We start from the raw sequence: 25,119 nt of genomic DNA, 5'->3' as shown, positions 1-25,119 counted from the left end.
GAAATAAGATATTTTACTATGCCAGTTTTTTCTTTACTGGAAAAAAAAAAACAGGTTCTTTGATGGTTATGAAGAATGTAAAAATAATCTAATAAGATTATGATATAATCAATACAATATTGTAAAGTAACAGCTTTTTGCTGCAATTTCACATTCCCTGAGAGAAGTATGTGTATCTCAAAAGCAAATCCTAGGGAATATTAGTTCCTTTTATAGCTTTTTTAATTAGTATTTCCCATGGTACAGCTGTTATCTTAAAAAAAACTCCACCCAAGTTTGAAATTTCTAAATGTTGCAAATACTTAGAATCTGTTTCGTTGTACAAAAAAATGTTTAAAGTTTGAGCTCTGGAAACAGTGGTAACTATCAACTTGAAGATCTTGCAGAAATCTTTGTCTATGTTGTGCTCCTTGTTGTTTGAGAAATTCGTGCATTAAAGAATGTGTCCAAGAGTTTCTCTGGAGAGCTTCCTGAAAGTAATGCTTTCCCAAGATGGAAAGCTTCAGAACTGTCATCAGATACATTACAAGAACTAGCAATTTAATTTTCTAAAATGTTTTTACTGTTTTGTTGTTAACAGGTCTGCAGCTGATAAGGAATCCACCATGAACGGGCAGCTAGACTTAAGTGGGAAGTTGATCATCAAAGCTCAGCTTGGGGAAGATATTAGGAGAATTCCTATTCATAATGAAGATATCACCTATGATGAATTGGTACTTATGATGCAGAGAGTTTTTAGAGGAAAACTTCTGAGCAATGATGAAGTCACAATAAAATACAAAGATGAAGGTAAGGTTTAAGTACTGTCATTGAGGTTTAAAGTAGTACAGTTGTTGTGATATGATTTACCTAAGGACAGAAAATCTGAAAAATCACTGTGTCAAAACTGTCCATATTCACTGGCAAGGGCGTGTGGGTTTTTTTTTGTTTGTTTGTTTTGGGTTTTTTTGTGAAATTCTTTGAATCATACAATAGAAGCTGTATCTCTTGTGGTTTTCCTGTCTTAGTATTTCCTTCAGTTTTCTGAAATTCCAGCTATCTGGAAGTTCTTTTACTTGCTGTTTCAAGAAGCTGACACTGTATCAGGTTTCTCTTCTTTTCGCTTTTGTTAACTGTTTTTTATGTATTTTCAGTAATAAAGTGGGTTCAAAGGCAAGGAATGAATGAACATGTATGACAACACAAACTCTTACAAGACTTTGAAAACTTGATTTATCTAGTAGTAATTCTTTATTATGTTTCACTCCATTAGTAAAGATGAGAATATACATTTAATTTGACCGGAAATATTTGTTCAAAGTAATCTTTCCCATGTGTGACTCTTTGAATCTGTTGGACATTGGTGGTGTCAGAGAAAAGCTTGATCATTAGTGCTAAAAATCCACAACTTTAAGTAAGGGCTTCCACAGAATGAAAAGGGACCTGTATGAGAAGCACAGACTGAGTTGTGGTTGGAAGAGTTTCCTCTTTAAATGTTAGTGTGGGGCATGGATAAGTTACTTAATTTGGGACAGAGGGGTAGTACTTGTGAAATGAAACTCAGAATGAAGTGCTAAAATCCCATCTTTTAAAGATTGTGTGATAGTACAGCAAAAGAGCTGAAGCATTCAAGGTATATTTTTCTTTATTGCACTTTAGCTGTCTGTGGTACCTAAAATGTCAAATAAATTCTGTTCATATAGCTAAGTGATAAAGTTTCACTTTGGATGGCCCTGAGACTTCATTTTTTCATGTTCATTAAGAGCGACACTGCTCATCAAAATTAATATGCAATAAAGGGCTAACGTTTTGGACCTCGATTGCTAGTGGGAGAGAGATCACTGGATTTGTGATGGCTTTGTTTTTCCTTTTACCACATAATCAGTTTCTTTGAAATGAGAAAGGTGAAAGGAAATTGGATGCTTTTTCATAAGGTTAAAGCTTCTATACCCTTTTTGTCATTCTCATCTGTTCTTTAAGTGTAGTTCTCTGTTTTTTTGTATGCTTCAGTCTTTTTGAAGACAATGGTGTATGATGGAGATGGTCATTATGGTTTTGTTCTTTGGTTGTCTTTCACACTCCTACTTTTAATTATGGCTTGCTTTATCTTACAATGTACTAATGCTCCACTGTGATGTGAAATTTCAGCATAAGATATCCTAGGTGATCATCACTACTAAGAAAGTCTAAAGTTTGTTAATATCAGGAGAAGTTGCAAGTGGTTAAAGAGAAAGTTAACAGAACTAGGCTTCAGTTTGTCATGTGATGATCATGGTGTTCTTGACTTTGTTTCGAGTAAGTTATCTTATTTTTTAAGTCTGTTTCAATAATAGGAAGCATTGGAATATAGACATTCTAGATATTTCCATTTTGTTATTTATCCCTCCACATATGGATGAACCTCGTCTATATGAGGATTTCTGCTGATCTGGGTCTCCTCAGAATTCATGTGTGCACAGAGTGTTCAGAAGAATGCTTCATTACTCCTGGCTTTGTTTCTTGTGACACAGGAAGCTAGTGACCTTCAGGCCAGGGATTTTCTACTTAAATTAAAAAAAAAAATAAAAAATCATGATTCTGTCCTAATCCTTGAGTCCAAATAATTTTTTTTGGTGAGGTTGTTTTGGTGGTGTGTTTTTTTTTCTGGTGGGTTTTTTTGTTTTGTGGTGGTTGTTTTGTTTTGTTGGTTTTTTTGTTGGTTTTTTTTTTAGCCCCAATTGGAGAGGGTAGGAAACCTGAAATCCCAGCCCTTTTGTCTTTGGATTTGTGGACTAAGATAGTCAGAAGCACATTCCCAAGTTATATTTCGGTTATATGATGCTTTTATTAATTACTGAAAAGAAGTTTCAGTTTGATTACTTTCTTGTGGAATTAAGATTTGTATTCAAGCTGGGCATCTTGCAAACTCCTGAACTCAGGAAATTGCTGGGTGTGAAATAATTTTCATGTCTTGCTTAAGGTTCTTGAATATGTATTAAAACTTAATGTCTGAAAAACAAACAAACAAACAAACCCCAAAAAGCCAAACCAACACAAAACAAAAGAACCCCCAAAGCACAAGCAAACCAGTGAGCACTGCCAGCGGTGAATTTATATCAATCAAAACAGAATTTCAGCTATGTTTTTCGCTTATACATGTGAAAATCCTTATGGAGCCAGCCATTTAAATGTTTTGGGTTTTTTATTATTTATTTTTATGTCTTAAATTAGGCTTGATTTTGAAACTAGAGTGCCTAGGGCGAGGTTGGCCTTTTCCTTCTTTTTCATTAACTTGCAGTAGAAGTTGGTGTCTTTGTGTCACAGCCAGTAATGAGTTATTTAAGTTACACTGCTTGTAATCAAGGTGGTGTGCTTGTCTTTACCTTTGGTAAATTTACCAAAGCGAAGAAAAGCTACATTTTTTTGATAGTGTTTGGTTTTTTTGTTTTGTTTGTGTGTGTGTGTGTGTGTGTAGGTTTTTTGTTTATTTGTGTTTTTTAATAAATATGAGTAGATAAAGCTAGCAAATGAGGAAGCATCATAGCTGGCAGGGCCAAAGATAATGAGACAGATTTCTAATGCCTGAAACATTTCTAATTTCTCAAGTCATTAAAATTGGAATGCATCATGATAATGCAGAATCAATGCTAAAATACTTTCCAGTTCCTTGGTAAGTTAAGGGAGTCAGTAGCTTATGCTGAAAATAAAATCGTAATTGGTGTAGTGAGGAATGTTTAAGGTATATGAGGAAATAGTAAAGAGTGAAAGCTATGTACCTTGTGAAAATGAGAAAGGTAAGTTCTTGAAATAAGATTAGTAGATAAAGTCTGTTTTGCTTTGAAATAGATAATAATTAATATATATTCCTTTCTGCATCATGCTTACAGGAATTAAGCTCCACTGACCTTCCTTAAAATGAAAAGCTTTTTTGATAAATCTGTAATACTTAAATTGTCAGATTTTTATATGTTCTGGTCTATACATATACCATATGAATCCTCTACTTGGGTAATAGCTTGATGGCTGTCAGAAAGAATCATAGTGCTGACTTTATGCATTTAATAAGATTCTGTACTTGATAGTCTTCCACCTTTTTTGTCTGCTAGCAATTTAAAATAGAAACTTTAATCATTATTCTTCGTGCCTTCAACATAAATGTTAAACTATCTGAGAGGGAGAATAAGATGGGCTGATCTGGATTCTCTTGGGTGACATATATTCATGTAAACCGTGTGTATTAATACGCATTTTCATTTGACTGTGCAGGATAAACTGTTTAGAATTTGCACCCTTTGTTCAGGCAGAGGATCTGAGTATTGGACTTGTATGGCTGAAAAGCATTATAAGATGATCTGTCAGTGTCATGTCTTGGCAAGAGAAGTGACTGTTTTATCAGAAGAATATGGAATAGGAAGGCTTTGTATTAATACCAGTGGATTTTGGTATCAGCATTTAAGAAAGTATAGTGAAAAAGCTGGATAAAGTGAGTTGCAGAGAGCCACCCCCTGCCCTCACTTTAGTGCCAGTGAGAAATAACTGTTTAACTTTCAAAGTCTGGTTGTGTAAGACCTATTACAAATCAAAATGACAAGCAGGGATACTATTGCCCTCCGCTTCTTGGCACTGATGAGACCCAACCAGGAATCACTTACACTCTAGGCTAAAAAGGCTTGGAGAAGCCAGAGAGGGTCCCACAAGATGCAGTGAGGATAGAGAGGGGCCTAGGGCCCTTGTACAGAGAGCAAGGATTGAGGAGCTGGGATTTTTTCCTGTGCTGAATAGCACGCTGAAGGCCTCCAGCCCACTCAAGCTGAGTGGGAGTTGCAGACCATTGAATCCAAATTCTTATCAGTAGCACCAGATGACAGCAGTCAAGCTGCAGTTTGAGAGGTCTACCATGAGTTTTGGCCAGGACGGCAGTGTGTTACTGGAGCAAGTTGCTTAGTGGGGTTTTGGCACCTCCGTTCTTGGAGGTTCTTCCCAGCCTCCACTCAGTGAATCCATTACTGACACTGCTCTCAACCAGTGTTTGTTGAGATTGTGAAAGTGCAAACAGTTCATAGGGTACAAAAAATATGCTTTCTTTTGGAAAACTTGACCATTATTTTGTATGTCATTGTTTTGTTAGCATTTGTAAGATTTTTTGTTGTTGTTGTTTTTAATCAACTTCGTTGAAGTCTGACAAGCATTACTAGGTGTTATTAATGGCACTACACTAAGGAAATCTTTCATTGCAGAGTTGTTACCCATAGTCGCAGAATCACACAATGGTAGGGGTTGAAAGGGACCTCCGAAGACAAGTCTAATCCTCCTGCTACAGCAGGATCACCTGGAGTAAATCACCCATGGACACATAGAGGCAGGTTTTGAATGCCTCCAGAGACAGAGACTTGTCAGGCTTTCTGGGCACCCTGTTCCAGTGCCAGAGCACACCCTTAAAGGGAAATTTACGTGTCGTTCCAGTTGGTGTCCATTGTCCTTTGTCCTGTCACTCTCTGGCTCTATCCTCCTGATATTCTCTCTTTGGATATTTATAAGCATTAATGAGATCCCCTCAGTCTTCTCTAGGCTAAATAGCCCCATGTCTCTCAGGCTGTCCTTGTAAGGTGGATGTTCCAGTCTCCTCATCATCTTGGTGGCTCTCCACTGGGCTCTCTCCAGTAGTTTCTTGTCCTTGAACTGGGGAGCCCAGAACTGCATACAGTACTCCAGATGAGGCTTCACCAGGGCAGAGTAGAGGGGGAAGAGAACCCAGTTCTGATCACTAGGAACCTAAGTAGCCACAGGCCTCCAACTAGGCTCTGCTCCACTGACTACAACACTTTAAGCTCTGTCCTTCAGCCAGTTGTCAATCCATCTCACTGTCCAGTCATCCAATCCACACTTCTTAAGCTTGACTGTCACTGATGACAATATACAGATTCATTAGGATGCACTGGGGTGGGAGTTCTTCTGAACTCTGACACATAAAATCATGGCAAAGAGTTGAGATTTCATGTCTAATTCTTGGTTTGTGAGAAAAGTTTTCTTCTGAATACTGACATTTTCATGTCTTCATTCCGATCTGTGTGTTAAGGGCTGGTACCTATTTTTGCTATTCACTTTTACACAGAAACTTTAGTATTCTCTTGTTGAAAGTCAGTATTTCACCTCAGTGTTCAGAGTATAACCTCAGAAAGTGTTCTAGTCATTGAAATTGTCCCTTGTCAGTGTGTGGTTGTGGTGGTTTGGTTGGCTTGTTTTTGGGGGAGGGGGGATGGGTTAGTTGGCTTTTTTGGGGGGAGTGAGGGGGGTGGTTGGCTTTTTTAAATGGAATTAGGATTGCCTTGTGTCATCTGCCAGGAGCCTCTGCTCAGGAACAGCCCAGATTTGGAGACACTTGGAATAGGCATATAACTTTAACTGGCATCGTCGTTCCTTCTGGTATTGGACTTTGAAGTTTCATCCTGTTTGTAAACATCAAAGAGTGACAAGCTATATGGAACTTTCAGAGAGCTTAAGAAGGCTTCCTTTTGGAGCCAGTCTGCCTGTCTTCTGTGCATAATTTCCCTGCACACCCACTCTCACAGTAAAATAATAAACTTTTTTTCTTAGTAACTTGAGAATCAAAGAGGGAAAGTTATTTTTGAGTAATGAAGTTACATTTCATCCCTAGCATGAAGTTCAGTAGTTAACAGGCTTTGCTTCTAATATAACTTTGTCCTATTCTTTTCAGATGGAGATCTTATAACAATTTTTGATAGCTCAGATCTTTCCTTTGCAATTCAATGCAGTAGGATACTAAAGCTAACATTGTTTGGTAAGTACAGAAGATTGTCTTCTTAACAGTGTTTATTAAAATTCAGGCAGTGGGTTTCACTGGAAAGTACTAAAAGCTTTCAGTTTGTCACCTCAGAGGAATGAAATCAGTAAGTTAAAAATATTAATACAAATATTGATGATTAATAGAATGATCTGTCGTGTTTTTTTTTTTTTTTTTTTTGGATGTGTGTGTGTCATCTGAACCTAAGGAAACAAACTGTTTTTATAAGATTGCTGAAAGTATTTGGCATGCATATAACTGTGGTCAATGTTCTGTTTTGTTTTGTTTTTTTTTTCTCTTAATGATATTTTCTATCTTATCTTCCACTCTACTATTTGTGCAGCTAAGGGGGGGATCTCATTGCTCTCTACAACTCCCTACAAGGAGGTTGGAGTGACATGGGGTTCTGTCTCTTCTCCATAGTGTCAGGTGATAGAATGAGGGTAAATGGCCTGAAATTGTGCTGGGGAGGCTTAGATTAGGATAGTAGGAAAAAAGTCTTTATTGAAAGTGTGGTTAGGCATTGGAACAGGCTGCTCAGGGAGATGGTGGAATCACCATCTCTGGAGGTATTCCAGAAACACATGGACACGGCATTTTGGCACATGGTTTAATGGCCATAGTGGTGTTAGACTGACAATTGGATTTAATGATCTTTAAGGTCTTTTCTAACTAAAACAGTTCTGTGATTCTATGATGTATTTGTTCAGGGTATATTCATGGAAGAGGGTAAACAATGCAGAAACTTACGGCAGACTTGGCTGTGCAGTTCTCACAATGTGGATTGTGCTGAACTGAGATTGTTAAAGACATGGTAAGCTCTAGAAGGAGTTCCGTCTGTGTTGTCTAAAGTTTGTCACTTGATACTCTACAGAGGATGCTAAAAACAAGAGAAAGTTTTGGTTTTTTTCTCCCAATTTTAAACAGGATGTCAAAATGTCTTAAATTTATCTAATTTCTATTTTGCAGTGAATGGACAACCAAGGCCTCTAGAATCTAATCAGGTGAAATACCTGCGTCGAGAGCTGATAGAACTTCGCAATAAAGTCAATCGTTTACTGGACTGCTTAGAACCACCAGCTGAACCAGGACTTTCCACTAATCTACCTGACAGCGGTAGGCAGTCTGGCAAAGAGGTTTTTTGTCATGTGCAGAGTTGTGTGCTATTGAACAAAGTGGAAAATTGAAGCTTGCATACTGGTTGTGATCATCCTTAATTGTTGCTTGACAGTTCATAACTTAATTTTTAGTGCCGCAGTCATTTCGGAGGGAGGATGTTAAATCAAATTATCTGGACTAAAGCACTAAGTTAGGAATAAAACTTCAGTGTGAGTTTCTGTTGCAATGTATGAAAAGTCTCTTAACACCTGTGAGTCACAACGTTTTGGGAAGGCTTTGAGATGAACTGATAGTTTGTTGTTGCTAAAGAGTTCTTGCTCCCTGTGGGGCACTCATGCTGCTAGATCTCGTGCTTATTGTGTTACATTGCTAAGCAAGTTTGATTCACTAAATCAGTGAAAAACAAATTCAGCAAAAATTATATCCACTTTTTTTGCATGGTTAGGAAATTGGATCTACACAATTTGAGCTCAGACCAGCATCAGAGCTGTTTTGGGGTAAGCAGCACGAGGGTGCAGGTGGAGGTGCGAGCAGATCATTGGAAGAGGTCAAAATGAGGAAGAAAGTCTTATTTCTCCAGTTTTGAGGCACCAATCTTCTATCTTAGGGCTGTTGTACTATAAAAAGTATACCTCTGTGTGCTTAACTACAAATTTTGGTTAAGATGGACACAAAATAATGACATAAAGTCATAGAGTGCAGTATTTGGAATTGAAAGGCCAGCCAAGAACTCCATCATTTTTTTTTCTTCTTTTCCCTTTTTTTTTTTTTTTTTTAATTACCTCAGGAAATGTAGCTTTTGTATTTTACACTTCAAAGTTGTATTGCTTTTCAAAAAAATCCCAGCCTCTGTTTGTACAATGTAAGTAATTACTAATTTCATTGGAATACCATGATTCTGGATATAAGCCATCTGGAAGGAGGTCAGGGTGATGATCTTAAGAGTGCACACAAAAGTAGCCAGCGTAAACCCCACCTGCACTTGTTTGTTTTTAAGAGACCGTATAGCTCTACTGAGTAAGGAGTCTCTGAGTGAGTCAGAGAAACTTGGAGAGATGGGATAGTTGGTGAAAAGCCCATAATAAATTGGAACCTATCCTATAGTTTTCTTAATTTTAAGTTCTCTAAATTTGTAGTTCTCATATCAGAACCATTTGTTTGAAACAAAAGCCTTGTAGCTTTGAATTTAAGACAAAATGGTATATGATACTGATCCTGTGCAGTATCTTTTAAGTAATTGTGCAATGAAACTTAAGCTGACATCGCAGATTCATCACTGTTATCCTAACATAGTCATTTTAACAGTTAAAACATTTAAACCCCCCCACAATTTTAAAGTTACTGTAGTATAATATATCTATATAATGTGTATTGATCTTTCAGCTCTCAAGTATGAGTAATTGGACGTTTTATTTTGTAGATGCTGTAGACGGTAGAGAAGAAAAGCCTGCTGCTGCTGACTCTAATGTCAAGCCATCCACTCAAGCTATGGAAGCAAGCATGTTTGCATTCGATCCACTAAAGAACCAGGATGAAATCAGCAAGAATGTCATGTCAGCATTTGGCTTGACAGATGATCAGGTGTCAGGTAAGAATACACCTTAATGAGAGGAAAGCAAAACTTGTTTTTAATCATGACTCGAATCTTTATTTGCAGCAATGCATTTTTATTTTGGCAATGCTAAGCTGTGTTCTGTATTGACTATTTCTTTTCATAATTCTAGAACTTGTCTTGAGGTGTAACTGTTTGCATAGAAAATGTTGCTGTTGGTTTCAACATTGTGTTTTAGCTTGGAGTAGAAAGTGGCTTAGAAATTCTAATTTGAATTATTTAAGGCTACTGTGTAGAAAAACTTAATTAATATCTACCCATGATACAAAACCTCTATCCGTTGTTCTGCCTTAGGGTTTGATCTTGCAGTTCATGTTCTTGACTTGTGCATCTGGTGTGTGGATCAGTCAAATGTTTCGTGCAACCCTGCTTTCTGTTTCATTTAATGAATAAATAGTGTCAGCTTTTTTACTGTGAACAAAGGAATGACACACTTGTCTGAATTAGATTTATTGTTGAAGAGTTGCAGGACTCTTGGCCCTACCTGGTAGAATGCTAAACATATAAAAATTATTATACTAAGCTGAATGCAATCGAGTTAAGAAAGGATTGCTGAAGTTAGACAAGCAGTGTAGACTGTAGTAAGGAGTTTGATGCATAATATAGAAAACTGATTTTGCACAGAATCTGCCTGGGTTTGGTGAGGTGTAATGTGGCATTGAATCTTGAAAATAAAGCTGCCGATACCTAACAGAATCTGCTGTCTACTTGGGACTTCAGAGCAAGTACGCTTTATACGATGTGTGACGTAGTGATGATAGCAACTGGAGCTTGTTTCTACAGCGCAATTTGTCTTATCATACATGGTTGTTTCACAGACTCGGTAAAGTTTTGATGGTACTTGAAAACTTGCAATGAGCTGCTCTGAACAATGAAGTGATAGTGTGAGGTACAACTAGAGAAAAGTTACAGCTACTTTTTTGAGGCAGTTTTGTCTTCTGGGTACAAAGCATCGGTGTCAGATAATGCTTTGATCGTAGTGTACTTTGGGTCATGGTTTAATGGCCATGGTAGTCTTAAGTTGATGGTTGGACTCGATGATCAGAAAGGTGTTTTCCAACCAAAACAATTCTATGCTTCAATGTTTGTCTTCATAATTCTAATAAAGGAAACTGACTTGACCATGCTTTGATTGTACAGAGAACTTCACAGAGGACCATTTAAGCAGAAGAAATCCCATGTCTAAAGGTATAATCCTACGGTTATGTCTATAAAGGCAAAACCAGAAGTAGGCAAGTTAGATTCATTCTCCCCCTAATGAGGGTAACATGAAACCACAGTTAAGGATGCATATTTATATTGTGTATATATAATTCTTAGAATTGAAAGTGAATTTGCAGCAATTCTAATACTGGTTGTTAACTTTAAGTCTGTATTTGAAAGCAGTGTTTCATAATTAGTATTCATATAGCTAATATCTGGGAAGATCCATGTTTAACCTCTCTTGTTTCTAACAAAGTATTTTGCATTTAGTTATTTAATATACCTCTTCACATGCATATTTCAGAACTTCCCATCCAGTCTAGAGAAATCCCTACAGCCTTGGGTGCTAGCTGGAGTATTTTTCAGAGTTACCAAAACAGACAGTTGCTTTTGGAGTGAAGCCTTGTTGCATCCTGTCCAGGAGTGTGACTTGAACACCTTCTTTGGGGGCTTTATTTCACCTTCTGCCACATGACTACTGGTAAAACGCTTTGTTCCCTGGACCAGTGAGGGCCACAACAAATCACAAGCACATTTGAACAGTTTCATACAAATGGGCAATGTTCCTTGGAAAGATGAAATTTGAATGACCTGGAGATAGGTGGAAAATTCCCTCCCCAAATATTTTCAAAGGAGAACTGAGATATGCAAATAAACTTCGTTTTAGCTTGGTTGTGACAATTTTGGATGTAAATCTACATAAAAATGGAAAACTAATGTTAAAAGCTCTGTAAGGGAATGGTCTTGTGAGATACTTTTTTTTTTTTAAATTTTTTTTTTAGATTCATACTTTCTGTTCACATACTATATTTTGTTCTTGTGCCTCCAGGACCACCCAGTGCTCCTGCAGAAGAGCGATCAGGAACACCAGACAGCATTGCTTCCTCCTCTTCTGCAGCCCACCCCCCTGGTGTTCAGGCACAGCAGCAACCATATCCCGGCACACAGCCACAGACTGGTCAGGTGGAAGGTAAGCAGCATGTTCTACTAGAGAAGATGTGAATGATGGTGTCTGAGTGAGCAGTAGCTATGACTTCCAATTTAGCCTGGAGTCCATACCAAATTACAAATGCATTTTCTCCACCAGGCAGAAAAGTTTTTTTTTTTTTTTCTTTGCATGCTGTTCAATCTAAAAACAGCAGGTGGAGCAGTAGCTTTACTGCAAAGGGTAGGTGGTGTGACAGGAGGGTTTTCACTGCACTGTTTTTCTGCTTGCGTCCCTTCTGACTTTTTACCCTGCACGTCAAAGCTGTCAAAAGATTTTAGCTGGTCTCATACCCTATGTGTTGTGTCAAGCTTTCACTCAGCTTATGGTTTTGTTGGCTTGTCTACTGTGAATTAAAAATGTTACTTATTCATAATTTCTATCTAACAAAACATTATTTTTTATCTAAGAAAACATTATTATTATTTCATTGCTTCTTTATTTTTTGATGTCTGTGTGCTAGTCATGTTAAACCTTGTAGCTATCTTCCATTATAGCTTTCCTGTGTAAGCCTTGAAAGCCTCAGTTTGCTCTCCTTTAAAACTTGAGTTCTTAACTCTGATATTCAGACTCCTTTTTACTGTGTCCTTTTACATGTTACTTGACTTCTAGAAATAAATCTGTTCAGAGATTTGCTACATTTGGGTATCATTTTTCTATTGATCTTTTCTAAGAGCACTGAGCCTTCAGACCTGCATAGTTCTGGATGAAACTGTCTGTGGAATTACTTGCTTTGGTATTTCTACCTCTGTACAGTGTACAATATAAAGTTGTTTCTGTGTTAGCTTAGAAACAAGTAACAACCCTCTGCTGCTTTCTGTACTGACCTAATGCTGAGATAGATGAGAGGCATTACTGAGGGTATCATTTGAGGATCACAGTATCCACAGTCACTTTGAATGTCTTGCCTGGATGGTGTAAGTTACATCTTGACCAAGCAGAGTATTTGAGCAACTTCTAGCTGGTACAGTATTTAACCAGGTACAAATGCTGCTGGTTGCAGTAGAGCTATAATTATAAAATCCTTGTTTTGCTGATTTCAGCTTGGGATTTTTTCCCCCCCCCCCCCCTAAGAATTAGTCATATGATTAAAAAAGAAAACAGGAGGAGATATCTTTGTAGCTTGAAGATGTAACTTTGGTGTTTGCATGTGGAAGTTACTTTTGGAAAAAAGTGCTTCAGGTTCTTCTGTCTGCAGCCAGGAAACTTAAAAGATACACTCTCAGCTACTGAATTTGGATTTTATGAATTTAAGCTTTTAACACATTAAGGTATAGAGTTTTAAGTGTTGAGGTTAAACTAGAAATGAAAAAAAAGTGCAACACTTAAAAGCACTAGTAGCAGTAGGTTGGAATCCTGAGTTGGCTGCTAACATCAGGGAAGAGAAAAATAATTTGTTCCAGCAGAAGTCATACTTGGGAAAGCAGTTGTCTAGGCTCATGGATCAGAGCAGATGTAAGGATGTTTCTAAACTTGTGATAAGTGTATTGCTTTTATTTTTTGAACATTGAATTGTGCCAGAGTCCTTTTTGGTTTTTTTTAATGGCAAAGTACAACAGTGCTAACTGTGAAGGCTTTGGTGTGTAGTTTATGGAGTTTTTATTATTGCCAATGAAATATGTTAGGTGTTGATTATGTTTTCTTCACTCTGTGGATAAAATAGGATGGTTTAGTTCTTGGGAAGAGATCAGAAGTCCATAGTGCCTTTTGCTCATAAGAAGGCAATAGTGGGGAGGCTTATGCTGTGCATTGCATGCATATAGTAATGAGTTTTTCATAAACTGAGATGATTTTATCTAAGACTTTCCTTTGAAAGCTGGAGTAGCTTTACATAGTTCACTGTTTGATAGCACCTCAGTCTAGTGGTAAGCTGGGGACCTGTGCTGCTCAGTGTTACTGTCCCACAGCTGAGATGAGAGTGAGTGCAAGGGCCATGGTCCAGCCAGAACTTTGGATGCAATTCAATACGTGGGTTTTCAACAAGATTGGCTCGCACAAATGGCAGTGCTGGTGCAGAGTGTGTTCTTGTTACAAACTGATTTTAAAACTAGTTTACTTCTTAAAATATCAAAATCCCTCACACTGTGCTTCCTCCTAATTTTCCCTGTATTTTGAGCATGTAAGTAAAACAGTGATGCCAGTCATGTGTCAGTCATTCTGGTATGGCATGGATTATTTTTTAATGGCATGCTTTGACAATAAATGGTGTTATGATGATTATAATTTGTTATTAGTTGTTGATTGTGAATATTGACTCACCTCACCTCTATGCTGACACATAATGGCTTTTGTCTCCCTTAGTTTTAAGCATTCACTAGTTTGAATTAAATCAATGGAACAAAGAAATTTGGTACAGTCTCTTTGGCACCACTAAATCCAGTTGCTGAACACACTTGAGAATCAATTATGTACATATGTGAACACCGTTTTAGTCTTTTCTGAAAGAGATGTAGAAGTTTATTCGTGTAGGCACTACATGGTCTTCTGGGGAGAAGAATGTTCTGTGAATATACCTATTTGGTCTTTTTTTCTGAATCAGGCTAAAATGGCTGTTTCAGTGCACAGGAACAACGGTAAATGCTGGCAAATCCTTGACTGCAATAAGCACTGCTAAGTACAAAACCAGACCATGATGCTGTAGCTCATCTTGTTTTCAGAGTTAAAAGCCAAGGAGAGGGAAAAATCAGCATGTTTGGGGACCCACAGGATCCCTGACTATATTCATGGCTATAAAATAAGTAAGTTTACTTGAACAGCACTAGAACACCACCAGTGCTCCCCTCTAGCACTTCAACCCTAGTGAGGACAGCAAACTGCCTCAAAGCTTTGGAAAAAAATGCTGTGGCTTTTCTTTCATTTCCTTTTGCCTGTGGTGTCCAGCAGGTGCCAGTGTGGTCTTTTTGTTAGCCTGAAGGTAATTATCCTGAGACAAGCAGCATCCTGGTTGTTCTCCCAGAACTTTCCTCTAACAACTGAGTTTAAGAAACAGAAAACATGCATTCTGAGTTTCTAATTCTTAATTATCAAGCTAATGGGCTTAAATCTTCTTCAAACCTTGTGTCCAGTGCTCTTTAAAGCCTACAATAACTGCATGCCAAATAATATTTTGAACAACCACGCCATTTTAAAGTATTTGGAACAGCTTAGTGTGAATGTTAAATACCATTGCTTTCAGCTGCAAATATTGCAGAGAAAAGCAGAAATAAAAAGTTGTTTTAAAGCAGGGGTCTCTGGGGAGCAGAGCTGATTTGCTTTTGTCTTGGTGCAGTTCAGAAGATAAAACTTAGGGTATATTTACAGAGGCTGCTGATATTTGCCGAATGAATAATAGCACACTAAACACTTTATAACAGTAAAGTTTCTATGCCTGCTCCAGTTCAGCCCAGTTTTAGTTTTGGCAGATAACTGGGTTTGTTCTTTGACTGTTCCTGTTTCTAAATTGAGAAACAGCAGAAGCCTAAAGCCTAAACAGGGCCCATAGCTTAAGTCTAAACAAATACTCTGCCTCTTTTTGACAAGGAATCGGAAACAGTGAATTTAAGACAAAATCAGCACTGAATTGAAATACTCAAGATTTTAAGAATGTGTGATTTTTATTTTTGCTTAAGCGTGCATACTCCTGGGTCTCTGAAGAAAACTTGGCTTACAGCAAAACTCAGATACTAAGAGATGGATGACTTCTCTGGAAAATGTGGTCAGAATAACTAATGGACAACTCTTCTTAGAACACTTGAGTATAGAAACTGTCTTTAAACCCCAATATAAACAGGCAATCTGAGGACATGTTTAACTACTGAAGTACTTGTTCTGGAGCAGTTTAAAGATTCTGGCTCTGTTACCCACCAGAGTAGCACTAATTAAGGTGCATGGATTCTGGTGTCTTCTGAAATGAGATCTAGCTAAGCCTCATGTATCACATTGAACTATTCATTCTGTTGGAGATAGATAAACATCATTTAGGGTGGATATTAGAGAGAAATTCTTTACAGGAAGGGTGGTGAGACACTGGAACAGGTTGTGCAGGGAGGTTGTAGATGTCCCCTCCCTGGAGGTGTTCAAGGCCAGGTTGGACAGGGCCTTGAGCAACCTGGTCTAGTGGGAGGTGTCTCTGCCCATGGGTGGGGGTTGGAATTAGATGATCTTTAAAGTTCCTTCCAGCCCATTCTATAAATCTATGATGATTCTCTGAGCTAGTGTTCAGAACAGCATGGGTTCAGAAACTGAAATCTGTAAATTCATTTCAGTTGGAAATTGGGTGGAACACGGTCAGATTTCATGGTGTGCTAAGAAAATTTCAGATGTCATGAGAAGTTTTGTCGCTGTGACTTTGAACTGTTGGGCTGTTGCTCACTGTGTGTACCGCAGCTAGGGTACTAGGCCTCAACCACAAATGCGTTTTTGATCCCTAGGTCAGATGTATCAGCAGTACCCCCAGCCTGGTTACCCTGCCCAGCAGCCACAGGCGCAGCCGCAGCAGCAGCAGTATGGTGTGCAGTACCCAGGTAAGCAGCTTGCCATGCGGGTTAGCTCTAGAACTACCTTCTGCAGTGCCCCACCCTCAGCTTCAGTTTCTAAACGTGTGGGGCAGGTCAGGGTGCTGAGGAGCCCAAGTGCCCTTGGTTCTGCTGGGAACTGGCACAATTTAACTGTTACAAGAGAGCACTGTAGCTTCCTATAGTTTCAACTGCCTAGTTGAAGTTTCAGTATCTCAATCCTGGCTGATTGTGAGCAAAATCAGACTTCATTATTAATCAGCAGAAGGCGTTATTAGAAAGGTGTGCAAAGTGAATCACCTGAAGACAATCTCCTCAACATGAGGAGGAACTTTTCCTCAACATGAAAAGGAACTTCTTCTTTGCTGTGAGGGTGGCAGAGTCCTGGAACAGGCTGCCCAGAGGGTTTGTGAAGTCTCCTTGTCTGGAGACTTTCAAGACTCATCGGGATGCATTCCTGTGTGACCTGCCCTAGGTGATCCTGCTTTGGAGATCATCTAGTCCAACCCCCCTGCCAGAGGTCACTTCCAACCCCTACAGTTCTGTGATTTTATGAAGTGTGTGAGGTGATTCAGTTGTCAGGATTAACTTCTGCAGTATTGGGATTTTAGCAAGTGACTAAAACATCCTACTTTAGCTTCCTTAAATATTGGAGGTTACATAAAGATGGCCTCTTCCAGGAATCTAGAATGATTTCCGTGTTAAAAATGTAGTGGTATGAAGATCAGTGATAATTGTCACTTAGCTATTATAAATACTGTAATTTCAGAGAGGCTTTTGAGTCATAAGTGTTTTTAATTGTTCATTTTATTGATACCTCAATTAAAGGTGCCAGTGGACTTTTAGCAGGAGAACATTTTAGTGCACTAGTGGTTTGTGTGCAGTCAAAAATGAAAAGCTGGATTTTGCTTATACCCAAAATACACTTGACTCCAGAACTTTCAGTGAATTACTTTGGAAGCAGCTGGCATCTAATACATCTAATAACGCATAGTATATGCTAGGAACCATCATCAAGCTAAAGTACAAGGATGAACCTGCAGCAGCAGGTTCCATAACAAACCACAAGTTGCTTAATACTTGTAGAAAATGACACAAAGCATTTCTCATTCCTTGTTTTAAACAATCTTCCTCAAAGTAAGCAAAAGGTTCCCGTACCACTTAGTGCCTCAGAATAGAGCCTGTATGGCTTTTTCTTTTGGTCTGCAATATATACAGTGGGAGTGCATCAGTTTTGATGTAGATGAGAACACTCGTAAAGCTTATGAAGAAATTCCATGTTTATCTTGGATAAGAACACTAGAAAACCTGGAACTGAAAGTTTGTGCCTCGGCCCTTGTTTCTGTGCACTGTGTGAGAGCTGGTTGATTTGGGTCTCTAAATGGTATCTTGTTCTCTGCAGATGCCTCACCCCCAATTTGAGAAGTCTAATTTGAGAAGTAACAAGCCTGTTGGAAGTAGAAGGGTTTATCTGACTTTCTGTAGGCTTAAAAACTGAGTGGGGGAAAAAAAGATGAGTTTCCATCTACTTTCTAGTTGTATCCAACCATCAGCTAAGCCATTATTTTAATGGAGAAGTTCCTGTGAAAGCTGCAGTACAATGTTAGTCCTGCTCTCTTAACCAACATCATCTTCAAGTAAGATTAAAATGCCACCAAAACTGATCTGGGCTCTTCTGTTTCTCGTAACTTATTTCATGATTAACCTAATCTTTCAGAAACAGCCTTTTTCTTGAGAACCCAGTGACAGCAGCCTTTGAAGATCTTGACTCAGGATTTGTTTGTTTTGCTGCTGTTCCCATGAGTATTGTTTCCTTTCAAAGCCACACAGATCTGCTAGGCAACCGTGTGGCTATTTACTCATGGTAGTAAAACTGGACCCCTTCAGAGGTTTGTCTGATGAGTAAATTTTGATCCCAATTGCAAGGTGAGTTTACCTCAGTGCGTTCTTCAATCCTTACCCTTTCTGTTTAGGGCTGTGCACTGTTAATAATCTGTGTGTCTGGTGTTTAATGCTGACAGGATTCCAGTCACTGGAGAGGTTTCATTGCAAGTAGCTGCAGGTGTGTTTCATGATGGATAAAAGTAGCTATTTCTTCATCAAAGGCCTTTGTGTCATTTTAAACTTAACCATTAAGACAAATTCCTTTTGGAAGCTGGTTGTACACTGAAAAATCAAGCCTGGGACACATTTTCTACTAAAGTGTTCTGCAGAGCTTTCTTTTTATGTATTAAACTCTAAAGAACAGCAAACACCAATGGTTTAACCAAAGGTGTGACTTCTCTTAAACCCTGACAATATTTTCATGGAAGTTTAATTTTCAATTTTTGTTCGGGAAAAAGGTTGCCATTTTATTTTTCATGTGTCATGTTGGTAAATACTATTTATCGTTTTTTAATTTCTTGTCAGCTGTGAGAAAACTGTTTAATAGTAGCTATTTTTGGTGTAGCTGTGCTGCCAGGGCACTGCACCAAAGCCAGGGCAGCGTGCTTGTGTGAGAGCTCGCAGCGTTTGCCTTTCTGTGTGTACCGCCTTGCTTTGTGTCGGGCACTGCAAACAGACAGCCAAGGTGTTCGGTTCTCTGCTGTCTCTCACCCCGCCTTGCTCTTTGCCTTCCCAGCAGGCTACAGCCAGCAGCAGACCCCGTCGCAGCAAGCCCAGCAGTTCCCAGCCTACACCCAGCCAGCTGCCCCGGCCCCGGCTGCTGCTTTTCCCGGCCAGCAGCCGCCGCAGCAACCGCTGCCGCCGCAGCAGCCACCGCAGTACGCGGGGGGGAACTACCCGCCGCAGCCCTACACCACGCAGCCCTCGCAGCCGGCCCCCTACAGCGGTCCTCCTGGCGGTACTCCGGCAGCGCCCAGCACCTACCAGCCGCGGCCGGGCTTCACCCCGCCGCCCGGCAGCACCATGACCCCTCCGCCCAGTGGGCCCAACCCCTATGCCCGTAGCCGGCCTCCCTTCGGCCCCCAGGGCTACACCCAGCCCGGACCCGGCTACCGGTAAGGAGCTGCTGCCAGCACGGGCCTCCCGTGCCTGCCATTCCATCCCCACAGACTCCAGGAGTTTGAATTGAGGTTCCAAAACCGTGATGAGGCAAAACCATAGCTGTTAATGAAATTCTGCTGGGGGGAGGGAGCAAGCGACCAAACCAATCTGTCCTGCTTCAAATGGTATCTGCTTCCTAGTTTAATTTGGGGCTGGGTTGTTTTGGGAAAACACTACCTGAGTGTCTGTAAAGTGATTGACATTCGAGCTTGTCTGGTTGGAAGGAGCTGAAGATGCTAGTTGGAAGTTTAGCCCAGTTATGAGAATTTTTTTTTTTTTTTTTTACTAATACCATGGTGTACTAAATTAGATCATTCTGGAGGGAAAACTAGATATGATGTATTATAAATTGTAATGCTCACATGGAAAACTAATAAAAACCCTGAATCTATTTAATGCCTGATCTTCATTTTGAAACCGACGTACTGTTGAGCAAGAAAGCAGTCCCTGGAGGTGTTCAAAAAATGTGTGGCCATGGCACTTTGGGACATGGTGGTGTTGGGTGTGTGGTTGGACTCCATCTTGGAGGTCTTTTCCAACTGAAACAGCTCTATGATTCGGGGTGGGGAGGGGAGTGTGGGGGGTACAGATAGATACCAGGTTAACAAAATCAGCTGTGTTCATGGTTGTAGGAGAAGAGTGTAGGTGTGTAAATGGAGAAGTGCTGTGAATACAGATGTCTTTTGCAGAGGTTCCGCAGCAGTAGATGGTCTGGCATTCCCTGCTGTTACTATTTCCAAGTGACCCTTTTACCAAATGAGTAAGAGCCAATACATATGGTCTGAGAGCCCCTTACCAGTTTCACTTTAACAAGGGCCAGCGGAGAGCTGGTTTATTACTTGAAAATTTAGGTCCAATGTAGAGAACTCTTGAACAATTTTCCACAGGTTCTTTGCCACCCAGAAAAAAAATTGGGAGTGCAATTCTAGTCACTCAGTTTTGAGCCAAGGAAAAGCAGTTCAAGAGCTGTAAGAAATTCAATAGACCATATAACAGCAGAGGGCAAAATATTCTCCCTGTTAATATTTTCCATCCTTATGGGTTCTAGGAATACATAAAACTACAAACAAAGAATTAAAAAAAAATATGAGGCAAGCTGCTTGAACTAAGAAATTAAGGGAGGGAAAATATTCCTACCTTAGTTTCAGCTGTACCATCCAGCCCTGGCTGTGCTCTCAGCCCTAACACACCAGAACATACTGCTTCCAGAAATAACAGTATTTGCCACAAAAAAAGCATTTATTTTCATGTAAAACACTAAGAAAACCAGTTGATTAAAAAATATTTTATTAGGAGTACAGTGTACCTGCAATGTACTTTATAAGGCATTTTCTATAAATGACTATTTCTACTAATATATATATATCTGGGTGTTCCTGCTCATATTAGTATTTTTTCAATACATTAGTGATGTAATGAATAACACCTTTAAAAAAACCTACATCTCTTTATTTAGTTCATAAATGTTCAAGCAGTACAACAAGTAGCTTTGGGAGAGGTTTTAATCAGAATGACTAAAGCAGTAAAGTTCAGTTATCACTATTTCCCCAATGAACAATCTTTTAAACCACTTTATCTTCTCCTTTTAATATAAACCTGGTGCTGGTGTGATAAGTAGCTTATTTTTCCCTGCCCCGGTTTCATTTCTTTTTTTCAAGTTCCCCCTCACTGTACTTATATTTGGTTTTTGAACCAGTAAGTCTCAGTCTCTGAAAACTACAGTTTGTGAAAAGCCTTCATGCCCAGCTGGAGGTCGGTTTAATTTTTATTTATTTTACGGCAAGCAGTTGGACTTAATCTCAAAAGTCTCTTCCAGACTCAGAGATCTTTTCCACCCTCAACAGTTCTATGGTCCTATGTACATAGGCACCCATCTGCTTTAACTTTGGAGGAAACCACACCCACCAACCAGGCACTGCCAAGCTCAGGGGCAGTGACTTGGACTCCAGAGCAATAGGCTGAACATACTCTGCTAGAGCTGAAGCTTAGGAAAACAAACATGGAAAAAAAGCATGGACAAAACTCCTAACCAGATTGCCTAATACTGCACGTGTAGTGACCTACCTCAGTGTTCTGGCAGGGTCATAAACTAGGTGTAAGGAGAAAGCACTTCAAGTTCACTGGTTGTGGGGTACTCAAAACTGAAGGGTTTCTTCTATAATTTAGCACTGGGAAGACATCAGATATCTGGCTGGGCAGGTAGCTTGTGGCACTTATGTTAGAAAAGACGACCAGTGACTGAAAACTACTGCACATTGCGTTCCATGAGCAGCTCTGCCGTAACTGTGCCTTAAACATTTATTACAACATTGTGATAAATAATATACACACCATATCTTTTAAAATACCATATAAACCAGACCTCAAGAATAGGGAGCCAGCTTCCCTATACATTATCCTACAACACGTCCCTAGCCTCTTTGGGATTTTTATTTTAAAATCTAAAAACACATTTGTAAAACAGGAGTAACTACAGCAAGCAGCCTACGCTATTACACAATGAATGCAGGATTGGCATTAGACTTGCACAGACTCTTGCACACCAGCAAACATACTGAGGTGCCAGGCAGATCAGAAACGTTTCCATCTCTGATCCTGCCTTGGGCAGCTGGGCAGGGGTAGTTCGTGCTGGGCTGTTTGGTCACCAAGTTTGTGTGCCATCTACCATTTCCCAGGTATTGATGTTCCACACTCGTACCAGCGAACGTAGTTGATTCGAGTCTCTCCACCAATTTTGCCGAATTTGACAGGTTCCTGACGAACTGCTCTGAAAAATCCTGCAACAGAGGAGAGAGTGTTGTGTGCATGGAGCCTTCAGATGGTGCCTTTGAGTCCCCTGTGATGCCTGTGATTGGCTGAGGTCATCAGTACCCAAAGGGTAAACTCCAGGACCTGATGAGGGCCTGCAGAAAAACTGGAGAGGGACTGTTTATAACAGCCCGTGGTGATAGAACAAAGGGCAATGGTTTTAAAATAGAGCCTGGTAGATTTCTGTTGGACATTAGGAAGAAGTTATTTACTATGAGGGTGTTGGAACACTGGAACAGGTGGCCCAGAGAAGTTGTGGATACCTCATTCCTGGAAGTGTTGAAGACCAGTCTGGATGAGGCTTTGAGCAGCCTGGTTTAGTGGGAGGTATCCCTGCCCATGGCAAGGGGGTTGCAACTAGGTGATCCTTAGGGTCCTTTCCATCTCAAGCCATTCTATGATTCTGTCATTTAACTAATGACCCAGTTGCCACAAGCCAGTCTGTTTGCTGCCCCTCCATGGGTGAGCACTCTGAAGCAGCCAGCATTTGCCTACCCGACTCCAGCCAAAGCAGAAGCACTTGGGATTGCTGCAGCATAGAGCAGGGAAGCTGAAGCCTGCATCCACTGGGAAGTGGTCTCAGCACTTATGTGCAGATGGTGCTGGCAGGCCGAGGCCCCTACACCCCTTTTCCCCCATCTAGCTGCTCCTGGGGTTTTCCTTAAACAGGAGGTGGTTCATCCTTGCAAAGTTAAGATGGATTAGACAGTCCCCACTGCAGTAGCCTTAACACTGCAGGAACCTAAATAAAACCCGACAGCTGGGGATATTCCACACTATCTCCCCATCCGCAAGCAAAAGCTGGTTCCATTCTGCTTTCAAGCTGTGCTGTGTGACAGGATCCACATGCTTCCCATTCCATTAATGTTAAATTGAAAACTAAAGTGAGAAATTGCTGCTGAATCCATCCTGATCACCAGACATGAATGTGTGGCTAAAGCACACACACAAAATATGGTTCTGCAGCTAACAGGCAGAAGCAGTTTTTATTCCCTCCCTGCATTTCAGGTCAAATGTGTGAAGCTAATGCTGTTTTGAACAGAACTTGCTCCGGCCAGGGAGGAGCTGAACAGCCATGGACAATCCGTCTGTTCTTTCCTCTGATCAGTTAATTTTCTGGGTTTATAAGCTACAGAAAAAGCAGGTGCTGTTAGGATTTGACTGATTTTAGTGTTTGATTTACTGATTCTTCAGGACATGGTCTAGTGGACATGGACGTGTTAGGTAGAAGGTTGGACTTGATGACCTTAGAGAGACCTTTTCCAACCTGTGATTGTTTTGCTGTTTGTTTTGTTTTGTAAATTTTCTGGAAAATGAGTGTAGCTCATGAATCCACTCGGTTAAATCCAGTCACTGAATCCAAATTGGTTTAAAATGTCTGTTAAGCTGGACTAGCAACCTTTTTATCTAAAAGTTGTTTGTTTGTTATTCATTTATAATTTTTTTAAAGTGAATCTGGTACAACTGAGAGGTCTGCTGTCCTGACAACACCAAATCGGATTTAGACAATCCCTTACATGAACAAAATACCTTTGCAAATGGGCAGCATTGACTGGGAAAGAAAAGCAAAGTCTTCTCAAGATAAAAAAATTAAACAAAAAAAAATTAAAAATCACATGAGCAAACACCTTTCAGATCCTTCACCTACTCTGTGTTTGGGAAAAACTTGTGAAAGATTTGGGCACCTCACTTCAATCTTCCATGGCCAACTCAGCACATTTCTGTACTTTTGGAAGATGTTTTATAAATGAATCACCACAGACAAGAAGGTTTGGTCCCCGCACTGATGCTGTGCTGGTGTTTTCCTCAGTAAAACATTCCATGACATGTGTCTATCAATACAGCTTGTGTTCTTACCCCACCAGGGAATGGAACACGTCATGCTGTCACTGCTTCAACCAAGCAGGGCAGCATTTGGCTGACAGAAATACAATTTGCGTATTCCTGAGCCTCAGCCACATGAGAAAAACAGCCAGGCAGGTCAGTGCTGTGTTTTGGACATTCAGTCCCATGCCCACTTAGAACAGTCTGGAATTCAAGACACTTGGTTCAAATTAGTCCACACATTCTGCAACACGAATTATATTTTCCAGTCATAACGTTTTAGTTTCTTTTTAGCACTAAACAAAGCTATTTAATGCCCAGTTGAGGATTTACTTCATTTTAAATTAACCATGCTAGTTTGAACAGAACACTTCATGCCTCTCTGCAAACTCGGATTTGTGGTTGAGTTTGGATATGTAATACCAACTGTGAATAACCTGTTGGAATGTTTTAAGCAAGACAGAGGCTGTTTAACCGCCTAACAGAACCAGACTCTTAACCTTCTTTGCGTAAGTCATTGCTCATTTTCAAAATCTTCTTGACTCTCTTCTGCCTGCAAGGCCAGGAGCCCTTCTCCATCAGCCACTGCAGCAGTGGGCACTGACTGCTCTGGCAGAAAAAAGAAACACAGAGGAATTGCCAAGGTTTGCTACAGAGACAAGCTTAAAGACTTACCATCCTTGACTGGTAGATCTTCTTGCTGTCCTGTCCTTCCATCCAGGAATGAGTCTACAAATTGGCAATGATCTTCTCCATGGCCTCTCTGGTCTCCTATGTCATAAAATTTTCCTGAAAGCAAATGAGGAGCAAAGTTACAAATCCATACCGAGTTTAGTGAGGGCTATTTCCAAATGCTGCTAGCAGCAATGGGCTGTGCTCTTTGCTCTGGTGAAGCCAAGATCAGTCTACCACTCTTTCCCTCTCAGGGTCTGTAGCTGTTATTTGGACATTTTGTGCACACTCCAGGTACAGTGCTTATGGCTGTAGACAATAGTGCCCCTTTCCTGGCCAAAATCAATGCCTGAATGCATTTTTTTCTCCTCACATTTCATGCAGTAAGTGAAATTCTGTTATTACCTAGAACCCCATCTTGAATGCATCAAAAATGAGATAGGTTTTGCTGAATGGAAAGCAGGTTTGGTTCCCTGTGAGGAAGCCTCCAATACCCTCTTTTTTTTTACTAGACCACCTCATAGCACAGCCAACACTTGGTTTATAAGTCATATTTCTGTTTTATACAATCATATTTATTATTTTTATGTGCAAGTGA

The 25,119-nt window shown here is 39.9% G+C and overlaps 2 protein-coding genes across 3 annotated transcripts in view; one reads left to right on the top strand and one right to left on the bottom strand.

Moving 5' to 3' along the window:
• The first annotated feature begins 594 nt into the window (after window positions 1–594).
• TFG (trafficking from ER to golgi regulator) lies at window positions 595–19,495 on the top strand. 2 transcript variants are annotated; one of them, XM_054383706.1, is made up of 7 exons: window positions 595–789; window positions 6,674–6,757; window positions 7,730–7,876; window positions 9,300–9,467; window positions 11,524–11,652; window positions 16,089–16,181; window positions 18,793–19,495. In XM_054383706.1, exons 1-7 carry the CDS (start codon window positions 606–608, stop codon window positions 19,173–19,175), a joined length of 1,188 nt encoding a protein of 395 aa, XP_054239681.1. In that variant the 5' UTR covers window positions 595–605; the 3' UTR covers window positions 19,176–19,495. The 2 variants fall into 2 exon arrangements, with proteins under 2 accessions (XP_054239681.1, XP_054239673.1); XM_054383698.1 differs by having other exon boundaries at window positions 11,524–11,664.
• Window positions 19,496–21,848: 2,353 nt separating this feature from the next.
• Window positions 21,849–25,119, bottom strand: part of ABI3BP (ABI family member 3 binding protein) — a 155,782-nt gene continuing 152,511 nt past the window's right edge. Inside the window, exons 57-58 of the mRNA XM_054385863.1 lie at window positions 24,525–24,638; window positions 21,849–21,994 (exon numbers count right to left, since the gene is read on the bottom strand). Of these exons, the coding sequence (XP_054241838.1) occupies window positions 21,879–21,994; window positions 24,525–24,638 (230 nt within the window). The 3' untranslated portion in view covers window positions 21,849–21,878. The remainder of the gene's footprint in view (window positions 21,995–24,524; window positions 24,639–25,119) is intronic.

The sequence above is a fragment of the Indicator indicator genome, chromosome 1 (genome assembly GCF_027791375.1).
Source record: "Indicator indicator isolate 239-I01 chromosome 1, UM_Iind_1.1, whole genome shotgun sequence".
Lineage (NCBI taxonomy): Eukaryota > Metazoa > Chordata > Aves > Piciformes > Indicatoridae > Indicator > Indicator indicator.
This window is presented reverse-complemented; position numbering and strand designations above follow the sequence as displayed.

Bases quoted from the DNA above. Each gene is read 5' to 3' on its own strand.
- TFG (XM_054383698.1), top strand. From the start codon at position 606: ATGAACGGGCAGCTAGACTTAAGTGGGAAGTTGATCATCAAAGCTCAG. The intron at 7,877-9,299 runs GTAGGCAGTCTG...TTTATTTTGTAG, and splicing joins CACTAATCTACCTGACAGCG to ATGCTGTAGACGGTAGAGAA. The intron at 16,182-18,792 runs GTAAGCAGCTTG...TTGCCTTCCCAG, and splicing joins GTATGGTGTGCAGTACCCAG to CAGGCTACAGCCAGCAGCAG.